Here is a 16,778-nt window from a genome sequence, read left to right as displayed (position 1 = left end):
AAAAAAAAAAAAAAAAATATATATATATATATATATATATATATATGAGGGAGTCAAAGGAAACAGAACAAACATTGATAATTATCAAGGCTGGACTGTGGATACCTGACGGTTTATTAGATCAGTGTTTTTTTCCATTTTTGTATATGTTAAACTTTCCAAATATATACTCTTTTATTTAAAAAAGTGTTCCAAGGAGGGGTGCCTGGGTGGCTCAGTAGGTTAAGTGTCTGCTTTCAGCTCAGGTCATGATCTTGGGGTCCTGGGATTGAGTCCCACATTGGGCTCCCTGCTCAGCGGGGAGTCTGCTTCTCCCTCTGCCTGCCCACCAGCTCGTGCTCTCTCTCTCAAATGAATAAATACAATCTTTAAAAAAAAAAAAAAAGGTGCTCCAAGGAGTTTTGGGGGACGGTGGCAGGGCACACAATCATCGAGAACAGAACTGTGGAAGCCCAGAGGTGGAGCTCTGAACCCAGCGGGGGCTCGGGGAGGTCGCAGAGGGGGTGAGGCCAGATTGGGTGGAGTGGCTCTGTGGAGATGGGCAGAAGGAACATTCCAGACAAGGAGAGCCCATATGCAGAAGCACAGAGGTTCGAAATGCCTTTCCTGGGGTAACCAGTTCATCCTGCTTGGCTTGGCACTGGACTAGCTGAGCCCTGGGAGTCCCGTGCTGTGTCCCAGAGACCCCTCAGTTTCAGGCAGACCTGAGTGGTCGGTCACCCCATCAATCATACCCTGGAACCTGGGGCTAGCTGGATTAGGGGGTGCAGAGCTGAGCTTCAGCGGCTGGGAGCTCCAGGATGGCAGATCGGAGGGCTAAGAGCCATCCCCCAGGCAATGCCGGGCCTGCTTTCTGCGCCTCCTGCAGCCCAACTCCCCCCGTAGCCCTTCCTCCCGGGGTGCCTGGCGTCAACTGCCCAGGGACCACGCTGGCTTCTCGCACCTCCTCTTCTGTCCCGCCAGGGATGAGCCTGCAGACAATGCAGCTTCAACCCCAGATGCCTTCTCCTGGACCCAAATACCCCCTCATCTGCATATATGCTAATATATGTACATTGCTTCGATGCATACCTATACACACACATGTACACATACACATGTAAATTGTATACGCACACCCACCCTGTACATCACATAGCTGCGTTCAGTGCACCCTTGCTATGTGCATGTGCTTATTCAGTCCTCACACAAGCTCTCTGAGGTCGTAATGATCACATCCACTCACCAAGTGGAGAAGTCGAGGCTCAGAGAAGTAATTTGTGCAAAGCCAAGTATCAGGAGAGCAGAGCACCTCAAAGAGCTACATCAGAGGGCTCCATGGGGCAATCAGTGAATTATGACAAAGGCCAAGGACATGGACTAGTGCCCGACGTGGACAAAGTTCTCAGCAAGGGCTGGGCTCGCCCACGGCTGAGCCGACGCCACCTGCCACAGCCTGGGGCCCGGGGAGGAAGCGTGGGAGCCTGGACTGAGGGGAAGACGGGACTGATTGGGTTATGTGCATGGCAGGATAACTCACCCTGAGGGTTTCTTCACAGATTGGAGAGAGGAGACAGGCAGTGACGGCAGAGCAGAACATCCTCGAAAGCCTCCCGCACCAGTTCCCGCGGACATGCATCCCCCCCCCTCCACCCGCTGAGCAGAGGGTGCGCGCCCTTCCCGGCCCACCGCCCCCCTTGCCATTTCTCCCAGTCGGATTCTTCAGACTCTTCCCAGGCTGGAAATTTCCCATTCGTGTGGCGGGTACAGAAATCAAGTTAGCAGAGAGGGAAGATTCCCTGGCCTGTCTTGGTCTTCCGCATCCCTGGGAGAGTCTCCCCGACAGACCATGGAGGAAGCCCCCCCACCCCCACCCCCATGGACTGGGACAAGCAGCAAGGACTCTCCCCCAACCCGTGGCCAGCCTGGCTTTCGGGGTCTCAGGCAGTGTTGTAGGCCTCCGGGTACCCCTTGGGGCACCTTGGGGACGGACAACCCAACGCCTCACAAGCAGCTTGTGAGAGAGGTAGAGACCCTTCCCCTCCATTCCCGCGGTGCCATCATTCCGTTCTCATCACGGGCACATGCAAAGCCACGGGGGCATAATCGGGGAAGCCGGGAGAGGCAAGGGTGGACATCTGCCCCCAGTTCAGAGACACCTGGGCCTGGGGTGGGGCAGGATCCCACATGCTCCTGACCCTTTGTCACACGTGGTACCCACCCACAGGTGCTGGAAAGTTCCCAGAGGCACCCCCCCCATCTTGGAACCGAGGATGTTAAGTAAGCATCCACCTGCCCTCTCCAGCATCCAGAACGAACACAGCTCCCAGATCTCATTGTCACGGCCTGCGCTGGATGGAGCCAGCAGAGCCTCTGGGAAATCTGGCCTTTGGCATCACCACCATCATCATCACTCACTCCACCACCGCAGAAAGCCCAGCTCGCCTGATGTCTGAGCCCGGGCCAGGAGAAACAGCCCTGCCCAGACACCAACCTAATGCACGTCTCCGCTAAAACTTGACGACAGACTGCAGAGAAGCTTCATTAATTTTTCACAAGGTTCATCCAGTAGTGGCTGAGCCGAGCTGAGACAAAGCCACAGCATGAGAATGCCCGTACCAGCAGCCTGCAAAGGGTTAAGCCATTAGCCCATAGCCTGGTGAGCTCATCCCCACTGGAGCCCGCTCAGTGGCTGGGATCCGAGGCACATCAGCTCCTAGATGGGGCCAGCAAGGCTTTCTCTGGCTGGGATGAAGAACTTGAACAGAAACTCATTGCCGGCTTCCTCCCCCCGTGCAAGCCGTGTGTGATTCCCAGGTTCATCGTCCTTTCCCCTGGGACACGGACGACAGTAAGTAAGGAGGGGATCGGTCCCCCCTGCCCTCCCATTTCCCTGGAGAAACGAGCTGATTTTAACTTTGCTTGAGAGTGTGTTGAGTCTCTGAGCGGGAACTGGAACGCAAATATGACGGACCGAGCCTCGGGACGGGGTGAACCAGCCACCAGCTGGGTGGACCGGGGCTGCCCAGGGAGAATGGTGACAGCCCAGTGGCAGGGGACGGGGGGAGGGGGGCTGCCCTGCTAAGCCCCTGGGAGAGGGGAAGCTGTGTGCAGACCGCTGCTTCAGCCCTGGGCGTATAGCATCTAGACTTCACCCTTGGCCGCTGGGAGGGGCGGCGAGGGCCAGGCAGGGACCTCAGTCTCAAGCCCGGGCAGAGACAGGGGCCAAAAAGGCAGACCACGAAGCACCAGGTGACCCTCCCTTTCCCAGAGTGCATGGGCGGGGGTGGGTGGGGGGAACCTCACACCCAGAGTGCCCCCCCCCCGGAATCCCAGATCAGACCTCAGCTTCTGCTGCTCACGCCTCCCTACTGCATGCGGGCGTGGCAGGCACCGAGGGCAGGTGCCAGGGAAACCAGGGGCAGCAGGCTTCGTGTCAGCAAGCGGAAACAAGGCAGGCACGGAGCAAGGACCGAAACACGGAGGGGGAACCAATCGTTCACGGAAAAGCAAATATCACCTGAGCTATTTTTCTGCCTTGTTCCTGGGCAGGGTCTGGGTGCTGGCTGGGTGACAGGACGTGAGTGGCACTGTCTGGGAGGAGCGTGGCCTTTGGGGAACTCGCCTTCCTAGAAGTGCTGTGAGCAGGTGACAGACGGGTGGCCCAGCCGTGGTGACAGTGGCAGCGTATTCGGAAACGCTGTGGCCTCCATTTTAGCAGCTCAGGCACTGGGCCCCACTCACCTTATCAGAGGAATGGGGTCACCAACTGAATGTCTCATTCAAGGGAGGGCAGTGTCTGGAATTGGCGGCCAGGTGGGGCGGTGGGGGCGACTCCAGGGGAGAGAGAGAGAGAGCAAGACCTTCCAGGTCTCGGGTATGTCACAGACCCGCGCGCGGGTCTTTCTCAGAAATAACCCATCGTGTTATTTCCGCCACTCGTATTTGGAGGCCGGCCCTCCCCAGTGCTCCCACCGGACGACCTGGCTGTCTGGGCCCAGCCTCCAGCAAGGCAGTGTGAGCCCCCTCGCTGAGCTCTGCTTTGGGTCCCTTGCAATTCCCAGAATAGTCCAGCTCCTATCAGGGAGGAGAAGCTTGGGTAGGGACATATAACTCCAGGCCCGAGCACAGAGGGGTCTCTTATGGGGGTTGCCGGATAGCGCAGAAGGATGCCCAGTTAAAATCGAAATCAGATCTCTCATAAACAACAAATACATTTTTGGTGTATGTCCCATGCAGTATTTGGCACAGTCTTGCACTAAAAAAAAAAAAAAAAAAAAAAAAAAAAAAAAAGCATTCGTTGAAATGTACCTGGGCGCCCTGTCATTTTATTGGCTACATCTAGAACCTGTTACTACCGGCCGAGTTTTGGCACGTTCAGAGGAGGATGCAGCCAGCAGAGCTGAGGTGAAGATGCGCAGGAAGGGGGTGCGGGGTGCCAGGAAGGAAGACGGGAGAGGGGAGAGGCGGGCTCCATGCCCGAGAAAGCACAGTCACCCAAGGCAGCTACCACCGCAGTTCCGTTTGCTGCCCGGGCCCCATTCCAAGTGTCCTCCCTCGGTTTGAAAAGAAGGAGGAAACTGTCCCTCAGGGGAGGGATCTCGGGCTCTGGAGCCACACAGGCTTCCAAACTGCCCTTCCAATCCTGGCTGGCTACTCCCCGCTGAGTAACTTGGGGCGAGCCACTTAACCTCTCTGATCCTCACCTGCAAAATGGGGTAATCGCTGTCCACCGTCGGCGTCATGGGAGGGTGACGTGGCGTGATGCAGACGGAGCGCTCGGCATGGTAAGTGGCAGTTGCCATGGTAATGGAGAGTGTGGCCCCCTCTCTGAGGACACCGCTTCTGCTTTGGAGAGGCAGCTCAGGGCACCTGGAGCATTCGAGAACGTCAGCCGGGGAGATGTCAGAAACGGGAAGCACGCAAATTCACAGGGTTAGCTCAACTTCCCCAAAAAACCCTCTCCTCCCTCCCCTGCCGAAGCTCCCCTGCGTTTTGGGCCATTTAACAAGTGTCTGCTGAGCCCACCCTTTCCCCCCCTCGGCAAAGTGCGGAGCGGCCTGCTGGAGAGCATGGGAAGCTGAGAAAGCCCCAGCCCCAGTCCCTCAAGGGATCTGGGAAGGGATGGAGAGCGTCCAGTCCCCAAAGTACAGACACGTATCTGGTCACCTCCAGGGCAATAATTCACTTATTTCACTTCCAACCTCCATTCCCAGTTAAGTGGTATATTTCAGACGCCTGAGGAATCTGCTGGAGGGGAAGCGTTTGGTCTTTATTATCTTGGACCTTCACTGTTGCTCAGCACCTTGCATAATCCACACACCTAGCGCCAAACCATTTCTTCGTCGGGGGGGTGAATATGTGATCGCGTGGAAAAAAAGCCCAGATCTTCCGGCAGCCGCCCTCCCCTCTCGTTTGAGACATTTCTTTGCCTCATTTGTCAAAGACGCCACTGAGCAAGCAGCTATGGGCAGGCAGGGAGGAAATGTGCACCCCCTGAGCTCCTCCGTGGAGCGGAAGCCTGGCTTCCTTGTGTCTCGCGGAGGCCAGCACGCAGGAGTGGTTTGGAAAGTGGGGCCGTGTTGGTGAGCACTGTTCGCTGAGCACTGCGTAGCGACCCAAGGACTACCAAGTCAAGAGCCAAACACCGAAACAACACAGGTAGGCAGGGCCCCCAAATAAGGGCACAATGACAAATATACGATGGATAAGTAGAGCAGCCCTAACAAGATTAAGGGACGGTCCTACAGGTCCCTCCCTTCTGGAGAGGATTGTTCAGGCCACCAGGCCCAGTCTTTGCTCCATCCAGGGCCTCCTGGTTTGAGGAGAGGCTGTGTTTTCCTTCATAGGGTGGCAGATTTCCAGAGACAAGGTGGACAAGGTGAAATTCCTGTTTCTCTCCATCTCTCACCTGCATTTCCTGCCCCAATCCTAGTTTCTCCAAGAAGCACCTTCTCCTCCTTTCCCAATTTCCTCCTCATTGGAGTCAGCTCCACGGTCTTAGCCAGGTGACTCCCTCACTTTACAGATTTCCCTGTAACATCTCCACCCTGTCCTGGGGTCACTTCGCCCCGGCCCGTACCTCTCCTTTTCCAGGTAATGTGCTTCCTGTTCACGCCCCTATGCCGGATCACCATGTTCCACTACTGGCGTTCGGCCATTCTTGGGTGAGCTGTCCCTCTACCTGCTCCCCACCTGACCCGTCAATTATTAGGGTTTTTACAGTCTGTTTTCTGTGGGGTATAATTTACACACAGGGAAATGCACAAGTCTTAGTGGGCTGTATGGACAGATGCACCCCCGCCCATGTAACCCACACCAATAATACCACGGGATGGAACATTTCCATCCACTCCGGGGAAATCCCTCAGCTCCTTCCTGTAATGCCCTTCCCTACAATACTGTTTTGAGTTCTGTCACCTTGGATTACTTCTTAGAAGCCTCGAGAAGGCCCTATAAGTGGAAATATACAATAAATGTACTCTTTTATACATGTGACTTCTTTCACCCGGCGTGTCTGGGAGACTCCTCCACACTGTGTGTGCATCACAACCTTGTTCCTTTTCATTGTCCAATCCTTTTTATGGCTTTAGTATTCTGCGTGAGTCTGCAATCTGTTGGTGCGTTAGTTTCGGGCTTGGGCTGTTGGGGGAGAGCTGCTATATGAATATTCTTCAGCAAATCATTTGTGGACACAGACTTTCATGTCTTTTGGACAAATAAATATCTGGGAGGGCAACTTCTAGGGTGGAGGGTGGGTGCGTGTTTAATTTCAGAAGAAACTACCAAGCCTGTTCCCAAAGTGTTTGTGCCATTTTACATTCTGCCAGTAGAGTACGGGAGCTTGGGGTGTTCTGCATCTCACCATTTGTCTTGTGGGGTTTTTTTTTTGTTTTTTTGTTTTTTTAGATCTTATTTATTTGAGAGAGAGAGAGAGCACGAGTTGGGGGCGGGCAAGAGGCAGAGGGAAAAAAAGAGAGAGAATCCCAAGCAGGCTCCCCGCTGAGCAGGGCGCTGGACGTGGGGCTGGATCCCAGGACCCTGGGATCGTGACCTGAGCCAAAGGCAGACGCTTCACCAACCGAGCCACCCAGGCGCCCTGTTTTGTGAGATTTTTAAACGTCGACCATTCTAGTGAGTGTCCAGCTGCATCTCTTTGTGGTTTTAATTTGCCTCTCCCTGTTGAATATCAATGTCAAGCATCTTGTTCATGCGTTTATCTTCCTTTGTAATGGTCTCTCTAAACCTCTTGACCATTTTATAAAAATTAGGCTAGCTGATGGCTTTCACCCATCAGATGTAGCGGGTCTTCATATGTCCCAGATACAAATCCTTTGACAAATACATATTTTGCAAAAACTTTTCTCCCAGCCCATAGTTTGCCTGTTCATTTCTTCTTAGCAGCTTTAAATGAGCAGGAGTTTTCAGTGAAGACGAAATCTTATTAATTGCTTTTCTTTTCGCGCTTGCTTATTGCCTGCTCTGCCCTGTCTGAGAAAGTTCGCCTGCCTCTGGGTCACAACGGTATTCCTCTCTGTTTCCTCCTAAAATCTTTCTAGTTTTAGCTCTTATGTTCAGGCTATGCCGTGATCCGTCTCAAATTCATTCTTTTGTGGACGCTGTGAGGCGGGGTCAGGTTTCATTTTCTTCCCAGTAGAACATCAGTCCTTCCATCGACATCCGTCGAAAGGACTTTCTCTCCCCCACTGAATTGCTTCGTCCAAAGGCAGTTGTCCTTGGTTATTGTTTGCATCGCTGGGCTGGTTGCTGGAGACAGTCAGACTTCCATGTAGCGGCTGGCTTCCTGGGCTGGTTCCTGCAGACTGGGGGTCAGAGTTCTGTTTTGTTTTTTTTTTTAAGTCATCGCCACACCCCACATGGGGCTCGAACCTACAACCCGGAGTTGATCAAGAGTTGGCAGGCTCCACGGCTGAGCCTGCCGGGCGCCCCTCAGAGTTCTGGCTTTAGACGTGGTCTGGCCATTGTCTGTCTGTATATTCAGTTTCCCATCATTATAAGGATTTGCTGACGTGCATAAAAGTAGAGATAGTAATCATAATGAACGTCCATATATCCACCACCCAGATTTGATACTATTGAGCATTTTGTCATCCTGCATCCGGAGTCTGAGGTTCTCCAGTGAACCATAGCAACACAGCATTTCCTCCCCATAAGTCATATCTTAAAGACATTTTCTTTTGTGTCCCCAGTGTCGTTTTCATACCAAATACAAATTTTATTATTTTATTTATTTGTCAGAGGGTGGGGGAGAGAGCACAAGCAGGGGGTACGGCAGGCAGAGGAAGAAGCAGGCTCCCTGCTGAGCAGGGAGCCTGATGTGGGGCTCGATCTCAGGACTCCAGGATCATGACCTGAGCCGAAGGCAGATGCTTAACCAACTGAGCCACCCAGGCGTCCCCAAATACAAATTTTAAATTCTTGGTGTCATCTAATGCCCAATCCAAATTTAGACTTCCTTAAAACTGTCCCCAAATGTCTTTGTACAATCGGTCTGTTCCAGTCAGAATCCAAAAAAAGGGAACATAATGCATTTAGACCTTTTAATTATCTTTGCTTAAACATTTTATTGCTGTTTAACCTCCACACAGAAAAGTAGTCATATCGCGAGTGTCCAGCATGAATAGGACACACCCATGTAACCAGCTGTAGCCAGATCAAGAAGCAGAAATGTTAGAGCACCCCAGAAGTTTCCAGCGTGTTCCCCATCCACCACCCCCACCAAAGGTAACCACTATCCTCACTGCAAATAGCACAGATTTTGAATTTGATGTAAATGGAATCTCATTTTATGTAAATGGGGGCTTTATGTAAATGGAAGTGTGCCTGGCTGCTCTTGGTGGGTGTCATGTTTGGAGACCAGTGCACATGCAGGCTTGGGGTTGTCCCTCTTTCCTTCTCATGGCTGTGTGGTCCCAGACCGTTGTGCCATCTTGGCGCCAGCCTGCGGCCTGCCCAATCCCAGCCGTGTGCTACAGTTTCTGTCCACTAAGTCTGTCTCCTGACACTCCAAATGTGACCTCTGGGGAGAGGGACCCATCCTCTCTTCTCAAATGGCTGCCCTGATTCAAATCTGTGGGGAGTCCAGGAGGCCCGACCTCCTGCCTTCGTTCGTTCGTTCGTTCGTTCCTTCCTTCCTTCCTTCCTTCCTTCCTTCCGCTGTCTCCCCCACAGGCCCAGCCTCTGGGCCTCAGTACTTGTCCACCGCTGAGGTGTCAAGGACATTAAAGAAAGGTGGGTGTGTTCATTGTTTAGGGATGCTGTAACATATTACCACAAACTCAGTCACTGAAAACAAAGGCAGTGTATTTTCCCAGGGTTTGGGAGGTCAGAGTCCCAAATCAAGGAGTTCTTAGAGCTGGTTCCTTCTGGAGGCTCTGCCTGCATCTTTGCCAGGGTTTCCCCTCTGTTTGTCAAATTTTCCTCTCCTTTCTCTTATAAGGACATAGTCATTGGACTGGTCTATTTGAGGATGAGCTCGTCTGGAGACCCCTGCCTTCATTATAATACTTGCAAAGACCTCTTATCCAAATAAGGTCACATTCTGAGATTCTGGGTGGACCAGTCAACCCGCCGCAGGGAGTGAGGGGTCCTCTGAGACATACAAACCGATACCCCGAGAACTTAACCCAAACCTGAAAATATGGTTGCTCTCCCTGGGCTGGTTCCCTACATGTCCCCTGGTCCCTCATGGAACTGCAGCACTGGGGCCAGGCCCTGGGAGCACCTGCTCAGGGCCGCGGGGTGGTGGGGGGGGCCGTGGAAGGTGAGTCAGCTCAGCCTTGGACCTTGGGCAGTTTGCAAGCTAGGAGGGAGGGAAAAGCTGGTGTGGGGTTGTGGTGGACACCAGATTGATTCCCCCTCCCCCACCACACACAGGGGACGCCTGGCAATTGCCGGAGACATTTTTTATCAAGACCGGAGGTAAGGGTGTTACTGGCCTCTGGTGGGTATAGGTCAGGGCCATTAAGGAAATATCCTACAATGCACAGGATAGCCTCCCTATAACAGAATTTTCCAGCCCCAAATGTCAATAGTACTGCTCTTGAGAAACCCTGATATCGGGAAAAAATAGAGAATGTTTTGGACTCTAATAAAGTGTTATGAAATGCATATCACCCCTGAGTTGGGGATTTTCAGGAAGCCCGGAGTCTCAGAATTCAAGTCTGAGTCACCACCAGTGGACTGATCTAAGATGGCTTTAGAAGCCCCTTACCCCAACTTATTCATGTTACAGATGAGAAAACGGAGACCAAAGTAATCATCATCATGATCATCATCATCATCATCATCATCATGGCCCTGTCTGGAACACCTCTCATATGTCACACCCACGGCCCAAGGGGCAGATGTTCTAGTCTCCTATTTTAGATGTGGGGCTAGTAAGTCTCGGGGGGCTAGGTAAGCGGCCCAGAGTCCCACAGATTAGGTAAACTGGCTTCAGGTGGTGGTCCTTCTGATGTCAGGGACTTGGATCTTCATCGTCACACACGGACACCGGGAATAAGCTCCCTGACTTGCTGGAGTCACAAAGGAGTGGTTTTGCTCAGAAGCCCTGCCTTGCCCCATCACTGTACCAAGACTCACACCTCCTCCTAAGTAAGTCAACTAAATCAAAGGTTCCCGTTCTTTGAGATTTCAGTTTTGGTAGATAGATGACAGACGGAAAGATAGATAGGTAGATAATAGATAGATAAATAAGTAGACAGACAGGCATCCACATGAGATGACCAACTTCTCTCTTGCCAAGGACAGATACTAACAAAACCAACGATCCTCTTTCCATCATGGTCATTTCATAAAATGAGGACTATTCCAATGCCAAAAAAAAATTTACCACCGTGCTCTTATTTCTCTATTGCATAGTGAATCCCTATAGAACTACTTACCTAGCTACATCATTCGGTATACAGTGAGAGGTTACCTGACGGGCGGATGAAGCCCCAGAGTGAAAAACTCAGACATTCTCACAGTTGAAGGGACCTCAGGACTCATCCAGACCAGCACGATCTAGTGCAAGGAGCCTTTAAGTCCAAAGACCTTGGTGTGAATCCCAGCACAGCCGCAGAGGAGGTTAGGGAAGGCTTTGGCCATGCTCCTGAATCTCACTGCGCCTGTCTCTGCCCTTACAAAATGGGAATAAACAAATGGCCTCCCTGCAGGGCCAAAGAGCATGCATTCGGCGCTTCCAGCAAGGCCCCCGGGAGTCCCACCTCCCTCTCCGGGACCCCGGCCGTGGTCCCCGCCTCCAGCAGCATATTTCCCGTGCAGAAAGCTGTGGCCGTGTTCCACCCAGGTGGCAGCTCTCACAGGAGCGGGTCCTTCTCCATCCAACCCAGCTCAGCTCCGGCGCAACGGAGAATCTCTGCATTCCTACATCTCTCTCCCAACCCCTCCAGCATCCGAAGGCAGCAAGCCCTTCTGCCCTGGGTCTCCACTGCCAAGCGGTAAAAAGGGCTACCCAGAGAGAAAAATCCTACTGGAGATGTCAAAACATCCACAGAAGAAACCAGGTGGCAAAAACCAACATAAGTCCACCCCCGGCCCAGGACCTCACAGCACTGCTCTGTGATCCCTTCCTTACCCCCAGCTCACTGGGATGGGGGGCGAAGGGGAGATCACTTTACAAAGGGCTGCTTGGCTTATGCAAACGGGCCACAGGATCCAAGGGGCAGCAGGGAACACCTGTGTCCCTGTACTTACAAGAGCACATTTCCCATTTTTCAAAGTCTTGGGAAGCAGAGACCCAAATATCGTCTCTCTAGATGAGTGTCCAGGAACGTGAATATCTACCTTCTGAAGGCATGGCAGTGTTACCATTCTGATTTCCTTCATGTCTAAGGGGACGGGTCTGTAACTGCTTGTTCTAGAAAGGGGGAGCATTGTGGGTGGGGGAGGTGGTTCAGGCCTGAGCTGCTGCAGGGATGGAGGAGGGCAGGAGCAGGGGCCAAGGACCAAAGGCAGTTCATCGGAGGAGGGAGACAGAGTAGAGACCGGAGAGTCACCCCGGGGAAGGCAGGCAGGGGCCCTGCAGAGAACAGTGGGAGAGTCTGTGACCAGGAGACACAGGAGGAGAGAGTGGCCATCAGGGTCCCAGAGCTCAGCTCTGCCTGAGCTTAATGCAGGGAGGCACCAGGCTCTGCCAGGAAGAACTGATCCAAGCAGTGTTGTAAAGAAAGCTGGATTTATGCTCGGGACCATCGGGAGGGAGGAAGCAGAAAGGATGGTCCAGTGTTCATTCACTCGCTCGCTCACTGAAAGGGACGCAGCATCGCTAGGGTACGCTACGCCAGACCCTCTGGAGACAAGTCAAGGATGACACATCGGGGCGGGCAGTCAGTGAGGACCCCCAGGAAGCACACGGGGCTCTCTCAAGCCTTGCCTTCCTCCCACACACAGAAAGTGCCAGGGGAAGGGGGGGCTATGGTGACTGAGAGGTACACGGACGGGCTCTAGATGAGAAATCAGAGCAGGTGGCTGGCTAGACTCCATGCCTTTACAGGCCTGAGAATGACTTGACGTCACTCCCGAGGAGGGCGGGGAAAGGGGGCATTTAGACATTAAAAGGTCACACTCTGAACCTGGGGCATGACTGCCCTGCGCTGGAAAAGCACATAAAATGGGCTGCACTGAAAGATGTTCTCCAGACCATAAGAGCGAGAGCAAGAACAGAACGGGTTCAAATCCAGCCTCTGGCAGTTCCTCACCCTGTGCTCGGCAAACGATGGCATTTATGAAGTGCTTGCAACATGCGAGGCGTTGTTGCAGTGCATTACACGTCTTAACTCGTTTAACCCTTTGGAGAAGGCTAGGAGATGAATAGTATTGTTATCCCCATTTTATAGATAAGAAAGCTGAGGCACAGAGACATTGAGTAACTCACTCAAGGTCACACAGCTAGAAAGTAGTTGAGTCTGAAAATAAGATGCCATTCGATTAACCGTGGCTTTTGCTTTTTTATTTTTAAGCGGTACCACTGTTCCCTGTTTTAAATACTAAAAGCAGTTGATTCTAATGCCATCATATTTATCTCTCACAAGAAAAAAGCAAAACAAAACATGCCAGTGCGTGGTTTCTTATTTATGTGGATCTCATCTGACTTTCTGTTTGGCTTCAGCACAAAACCCAGTGTCACCTTCCGCTGAGAGCCAGGCCGGAGACGGATGCTGAGAACCGGAAGGGTGTGTGAGGACTCCTTTGGCTCCACCCTCGCTTCTAACTGTTGCGGGTACCAGGTGCCCAGTCCCGAGGACCCATGACAATGGAGGCTCTCCCCAAGGCCCTGGAGGTCGATGAGAAGTCTCCAGAATTCAAAGACCTGCTGCCCAGCCAGACGGCCAGTTCCCTGTGCATCAGCTCCAGAAGCGAGTCCGTCTGGACCGCCACGCCCCGGAGTAAATGGGAAATCTACCGCAAACCCATCGTTATCATGTCGGTGGGAGGCGCCATTCTCCTCTTCGGCGTGGTCATCACCTGCTTGGCCTACACCCTGAAACTGGGTGAGAACAGCCTTAAGGTCCTTAAGATGATAGGGCCTGCCTTCCTGTCCCTGGGACTCATGATGCTGGTGTGCGGCCTGGTGTGGGTGCCCATCATCAAAAAGAAACAGAAGCAGAAAAAGAAGTCAGTTTTCTTCCAGACTCTCAAGTCCTTCTTCCTGAATCGCTGATGGTGGCCTCACCTTCTGTTCTCCCCGTCACCCTGCTGCCTCGACCAGGAGGAGACCTGACAACACCCAACATCCCCATCTTCTTGGTGGTGGTGGTGGTGGTGGAGGGGGTTTAGCCATAAGAGAGCTGGGCAAAGCCTCTTCCTGGCCCTGTGGGAGGGAGCTCAGGGCTCCACAGCAGCTGGGGAACGCTGCTGGCTGGATCTCATTTCGTCTTTCTGACATTGCTATGCATCCCTCAATGCTGGCCATAGCCATCCCCTTCCATGGCTCATTCCCCACTCCTGCATCCAGGTGCCACTCATCGAACTCTCTCTGCCAAGCGCTATGCATGCTGGAGAATTCCTTGGGCGAGGCTGTGCCCCAAGGAGAGCCTCATGTTTATACACATCAGAGTGCCCGAGCTGGGCTCCCCGTTTTCATCCTTCTAGAACCCAAACTGACCCATGGAGGCCCTTCACAGAAGATGGGGAAGACTGACTTCTGGCTCACTGGGTTCGCCAGCCCCGGCTCACTCTCTGGGCCAGATACTGATTTGCAGCTCAAGTGACAAGACAAGTCACAAGAGTGAAAACATTCCAAAGAGTGAACAGTGGAGGGTGTCCGGGGAGAAACGCTTTCCAAGAAGGTGCATTCCGCCCTGGAGAAGGCTCTGGGAGTCAGCCAGCTCAGGAAGTATAACTCCCAGCTACACAGTATTTACGCCAGAGGCCATGGGGGTGGGCTGGGGGTGCCACTGTTTGACCTTCTAACGCCTTCTCGTTGACTGTTCTCCCCTCTGAACTTGACAATTAGCCATGGACAAGTGCATGTTGCCCTAACTTCCTCCTTCCCCCTACCTGCGCCTCTACCCCCAATTCTAGAACAGCAAGACGGAGACCTGCAGAGGGATTCTGTAAGATTGTTCTTTCCCTCACCTCCATGGAGAACCAAAACCAAGATCGCACTCCACGGTTTGAATGGTCTGTGGGTTTCCAGTGATGGGATTTGTTTTAGAAAATCCTATCTGCTTTCCCTCTCCCTACCCGCCAAACAAGCAAACGTTTATTGGGTGCCCGACTATGGGCCAGGCCCTGGGATGGGGACAGGCCAGACAAGGTCTGTGCTCTCATCTTCTTTCCAAAGCGAGAGATACAGCCAGGCCAAGGGGCCATTGGACCACCTGTGCTGAGCACTCTATGGGGGAAATGCGGCAGGTGTAGGAACACAGAGGGGGAATCTCACCCAGACTGCAGAGGGGACGGAGGGATTGCCAGGCCTGTGTCCTCCGAACGGAGAACAAAAGGAAAGATAGGAGCTAGCCAAGGGGGTAGGGGTGGAAGGCATTTTGGGCAGCAGGAAGTAGAAGTTGGGTGGCAGAAGTGGGGCCGTAACACAATTAGGAAACTGCACAGCGCCTTCCCCTCTCTTTCCTGCTTCCCACCTGCCAGAGTGCCACCTCTCCGGGGGCCACACCGAGGTCATGGACTGGAAGGGAGTTTCCAGGGGACCCACCAAGCAGAGAGCACCCATGCGGCAAGTGTTCCCAGAACCTGGGGCTTCTGGTAGCAACCAGAGGCTCTTGGGTGACAGACCCGGAGGCTGCCCCAGGCCAGGCCAGAGGCCCAGTGGAGCGCATTTGATAATAAGATGTGAAGGAAGGGCATCCTGCACTAGAATCACCGTTGGCTTGAGCTGCCTCCCTTCCCTGAGGCTTCTGGGCCCGCCTCCCCTGTCACCATGGCAACCTCTCTCTCTCTCTCTCTCTCTCTCTCTCTCTCTCTCTCTCTCTCTCTAACAAGCCGCCAGGTATCTCCATCCTTCCTGGTGGTTCCCTGTGCTGAGTCAGAACCTCACCTGGTTCCTTCTGCATCATGGGAAATTCCATGGAGGCAGGTACCTGTGACAGGGGGACACCCCCTGCCCCACCCCCTCTAAGAAGCCAGAGTTTGGGGGAGCCTGTGGCCTTTGGGCTTCACCCAAAATGACCATGTCTCTCATCCAGACAGCGTGGCCGGGTCTTCTAGCTAAACTGTCCCCTGAACAAAGGTGGTCAAGACAATCTGGTCGGCGGGGGGGGGAGGGCGGTGGTTGCAAGGTCTTCGTCACTAATTGTGGTTCTAATGTGTCGAGTGGCTGGGCTTATAGATCATTTCCCTTTCTCTGACATGAACGCAGATTCAATATTGGCCCTATAATATCACTCTTACATTCCTGATGCTTTCTGAGATGGGAGCAAACGGGGTGGACTCCCAGCGAGCTGCCTGGGAATGTCCCCATGCCTCCTGGGTCTCATGTCATCCGCCCACAAGCCTGTGGTCTGGGCGCAGTTGTGATGTCTCGCTGGAAGGAAGCTTGGGGACAGCCGTGACTCTGGAAGGTACCCAAGGTCTGGACTCACCTTGCAGTTTCCAGCAATACTTCCCCACGTGCCCTGCCCCCTTCAGTTAGTGTCTCAGGAGGAATAATGATTTCAGAAAGCTCTCCAAGCCTCATACATCCCCACCGGGATCCCCCATATGAGTGTGGACCAAGGAACATGCCAGCACCACGCGGAGGGGCTTTTGCCAAAGACCATCGCCGCACAGGAGCCTGGGGTATGAATGCACCTGCTCTGTAAGTGCAGCCCAGATCAGATGCCACATTTCTGGGGAAAAGAAGCATCGCCACCACAACTCCTCTGGCACCTGTGGATTGGAGGCCAGGACCAGCATCCACGTGTTCAGAGAACTGGACTGTATTACCCCGCCCCGTAGCTGTTTTGTTTGGGAGACTCTGATTTAATCTGAGTCCCAAAGGAACAGATGTAATGTTGAATTGTATTCTATTCCACGGTGTCTGCTGTGTTTTCATTCTGTTCCATCCCCCAGGGAGTTCCAAGACCGTATCCATCCCTCTAAAATGCACCCCCTTACCACCTGCCCTTCCCCACAGCATGGGGGCGGGGGGAGAAAGGAGACGGTGGGGGTTTCCTGCGTGGGTCCTCAGGTGCCTCGCAGGAGCTGATAGCCCCACACTGACAGGCTGACACAGAGGGCAGAGCGGAAGCTCCTGACTCTTCTTTTCCTCACAAGCCCAGTATTGAGACCAAAAAGAGATATGAGAAAAGAACCTTCCAGAATGAATCAGTGGG

At 53.2% G+C, this 16,778-nt stretch overlaps 1 protein-coding gene and 1 long non-coding RNA gene across 5 annotated transcripts in view; one reads left to right on the top strand and one right to left on the bottom strand.

Moving 5' to 3' along the window:
• The window catches only part of LOC112817288 (uncharacterized), a 6,726-nt gene extending 1,396 nt beyond the window's left edge, over positions 1-5,330 (bottom strand). Inside the window, exons 1-2 of the long non-coding RNA XR_003206353.2 lie at positions 5,303-5,330; positions 4,686-4,851 (exon numbers count right to left, since the gene is read on the bottom strand). This is a non-coding gene — a long non-coding RNA (uncharacterized lncRNA). The remainder of the gene's footprint in view (positions 1-4,685; positions 4,852-5,302) is intronic.
• PIRT (phosphoinositide interacting regulator of transient receptor potential channels) lies at positions 2,507-15,707 on the top strand. Of its 4 annotated transcripts, XM_025864393.2 has the most exons (3): positions 5,517-5,640; positions 10,235-10,596; positions 13,115-15,707. In XM_025864393.2, the coding sequence occupies exon 3, from the start codon at positions 13,253-13,255 to the stop codon at positions 13,664-13,666; it is 414 nt and encodes a 137-aa protein (XP_025720178.1). In that variant the 5' UTR covers positions 5,517-5,640; positions 10,235-10,596; positions 13,115-13,252; the 3' UTR covers positions 13,667-15,707. The 4 variants fall into 4 exon arrangements, with proteins under 4 accessions (XP_073737820.1, XP_073737821.1, XP_025720178.1 ...); XM_073881719.1 differs by lacking the exons at positions 5,517-5,640; positions 10,235-10,596 and adding an exon at positions 2,507-2,830; XM_073881720.1 differs by lacking the exons at positions 5,517-5,640; positions 10,235-10,596 and adding an exon at positions 4,550-4,766.
• The last annotated feature ends 1,071 nt before the right edge of the window (positions 15,708-16,778 follow it).

This window comes from Callorhinus ursinus, unplaced genomic scaffold (genome assembly GCF_003265705.2).
Source record: "Callorhinus ursinus isolate GAN/ISIS: 27379988/994484 unplaced genomic scaffold, GSC_fseal_2.0 scaffold43, whole genome shotgun sequence".
NCBI classification, from domain to species: domain Eukaryota; kingdom Metazoa; phylum Chordata; class Mammalia; order Carnivora; family Otariidae; genus Callorhinus; species Callorhinus ursinus.
This window is presented reverse-complemented; position numbering and strand designations above follow the sequence as displayed.

What these genes read in the sequence shown, in the direction of transcription:
- PIRT (XM_073881719.1), top strand. Translation starts at nt 13,253, where the DNA reads ATGACAATGGAGGCTCTCCCCAAGGCCCTGGAGGTCGATGAGAAGTCT.